The 2500-nt window shown below is 41.1% G+C and overlaps 1 protein-coding gene across 1 annotated transcript in view; it reads right to left on the bottom strand.

Moving 5' to 3' along the window:
• Positions 1–2500, bottom strand: part of LOC138038508 (uncharacterized) — a 17775-nt gene that overhangs the window by 4772 nt on the left and 10503 nt on the right. Inside the window, exon 6 of the mRNA XM_068884387.1 lies at positions 898–1083. Within this exon, the coding sequence (XP_068740488.1) occupies positions 898–1083 (186 nt within the window). The remainder of the gene's footprint in view (positions 1–897; positions 1084–2500) is intronic.

The following is a 2500-nucleotide window of genomic DNA, read 5'->3' as shown; positions in this document are numbered from 1 at the left end:
CAATGAAAATTAAGCTCACGGATTACAAGATCACTTGTAAAAGCCAGAAACGAGAGGAAAGTATTTACTACTCACGGAATAATTCTAGAGACTCCGTCGATAAATAAATCAGTCTTTCTTACTTAAAAAGAAATAAATCTGTGCAATACCACACGCAGGGTCCTACTCGGGACCTGAGAAGGCGTTAATTAAGTATGCCTGAGTTGAAGTACCTTAATACTTTGTATCTTAATTCAGAGAAGCTAAAGTACGATCTTAAGTTTAGTTTAACCCCATCGAATGCGTACTTGAGCAGACCAAAACACGATAAGGCGCAAAGTAAGTCTCGAGTTGACTTCTGTCGCAGTATGGCCGCAGTATGAACTCGCCTAATATTCCCCGTCTAAATTCCTCTCTATTAGGGCCGTTTATACGAGAGAAAATAAGCCGCTGCTTATTCTGGCCGCGATGTACATAATTACGCGAAAGGAACTATTTATACGAGTATAAACTCCCAGGCCAAGATAAGCCGCGGCTTGAGAAAGCCGTGAACGTAGATTTTGTACCATTCATACGGGTTGTTCGCGTCTTATGTAAGCCGCGGCTTATCTTCTGTCGTATAAACGGCCCTATTGTCCCACAAAGTCGATTGTCTGAGTTTCGAGCAAAGCGTTGCATATCCAGCACTTTTTTTGATCACGGAATCAAGAGTGGATAGGAAATGGAAGATCATGGACAACGATGATAACGATTAGACGATGTTAAGACATGGGATCGTTGGCGGGTCCGTCAGTTCAGGGGTAGGAAAATTGACTCCATAATGGTTTACAATACCGTACTTTCAGTAAGTCACAACATCCTGGGAACGGCATTTTGCACTCAGAGCAGTAAATCTTAGTTTTCCAGTCTTTGAGTTACCTGCCACTTCAGCATTCCGAATTTCTGCATGGGCTCGTCCTTATACGTGTCGGTGTATTCTGCTATGAGCGGATTTTCCGCGTAAAGGGCCCAGCCTTCAGTAAATGCTGTGTAATAAGTATTTTTATCAAGCCATAGAATCACACCACCGCAAGTGTCTTGGAAATGTTCGACGTTGCCTTGGACCTAGTAAAAACAGATGCACACCGAACAATTAATAATGCGCCTTAATCAAAGGATCCTTTGAGCCAACTTCTGAATACACATAAAGGATTTTGTTGAACAGCGATGTTGAAACATGTGGCTCCCCCCCCCCCCCCTCCCCTTTGAAACATGTTGAATCGAAGTTGAATGAGTTTAAAAGCGTTTAAACTTTGCTTCAACAACCATTCGACATTTCTTTTGTTATCGCGAATGTTGAATGAAGTGGAAGCCGTTCGCTCATCTCTTTCAACATTGTTTGATATGCGCGTGCGCTCTAGTTATTCAAGATGGCGGCGCTATCGAAATTTGAAAACAAAAATAGACCTTTTTAAAACTTATTTATTAAATGCTTTCTTTGAAAAAAACAAAAACAAAAAAACCAACAAATCAGTTTAATTGTAGAGAGTGCTTCCTTTGTCTGAAATTCCAGCATAGTTACCTCCAACGAATTCCCAGTCCAGTTTCGAAAAACTAACACGATGAACGAATTTAAAGTAGAGCGACTTTCCTATGACCTTGAAAAATAAACGTGAAAACAGAACGTAAACAAAAATGCAAAACATTTAATTGGCTTATCGAACAAAAACTTTCATTGGCTTAGCGAACGCAGATGCAAACAACGTCATCTCTCCGTGGAACTTTCTGGAAAGCGATCGGCATTTCGCTTTGACGTCATTTGAAATGCAGCAATGTGATTGGGCAATCGAACTGTTTACTGGCCATATTAGGAGTTTCCTTAGCGGGAATAAGGAGAAGCTTTGCTTTAATGTTGCCAAACACTGGTCCGTGAAACAAATTGCAACCACTTTTTCCAAGATTATACGAAAGTCGCCTTAACTGTAAATCCTTCATTGCGCTTTGCACATTCGTGAGTTAAGAGGGCCGTTCACACAAGAGTAATTAGGACGGTTGTCCTCTTGTCTCTGGAGGTCTTCTGAAATCCACTCCACAGAGAAATTGATTTGGACGTTTTCCAGTTGGGCCTCTCAGCGCTGTCGTGTTGATTAAAATAGGCCATTTTACAGTTGTTTGCTCAGTGACCTAGCCCATGAATGGCTGCGAGGCTGCCGGTGACCTTGTATTGATAAACACCTCACTGCTTTTTTCGTGTGAATTGTGTTGTTGTAATTCCAATTAGTATACATTAAGATAAGAAAAGCACGAAGGTTTGTATAAAAATAGGGTCACCGGCAGCCTCGCTTCCATTTTTAGACCAGGTAACTTAGCTACAACTGTAAAATGGTGTATTGCCGCTTCGCCAAGATTCCTACAACTGCTTTGGTGCAAATGGTTTTGAAGAAAAGATGAAAGATGATTCACTGTAGTATGTGCTCAAGACGTTGACGTCAAGACCAACATTTGGCGACTTCACGTTTTTTGTTTGTTTGTTTGTTTTGTG

This window comes from Montipora capricornis, chromosome 2, assembly GCF_036669925.1.
Source record: "Montipora capricornis isolate CH-2021 chromosome 2, ASM3666992v2, whole genome shotgun sequence".
NCBI lineage: Eukaryota > Metazoa > Cnidaria > Anthozoa > Scleractinia > Acroporidae > Montipora > Montipora capricornis.
This window is presented reverse-complemented; position numbering and strand designations above follow the sequence as displayed.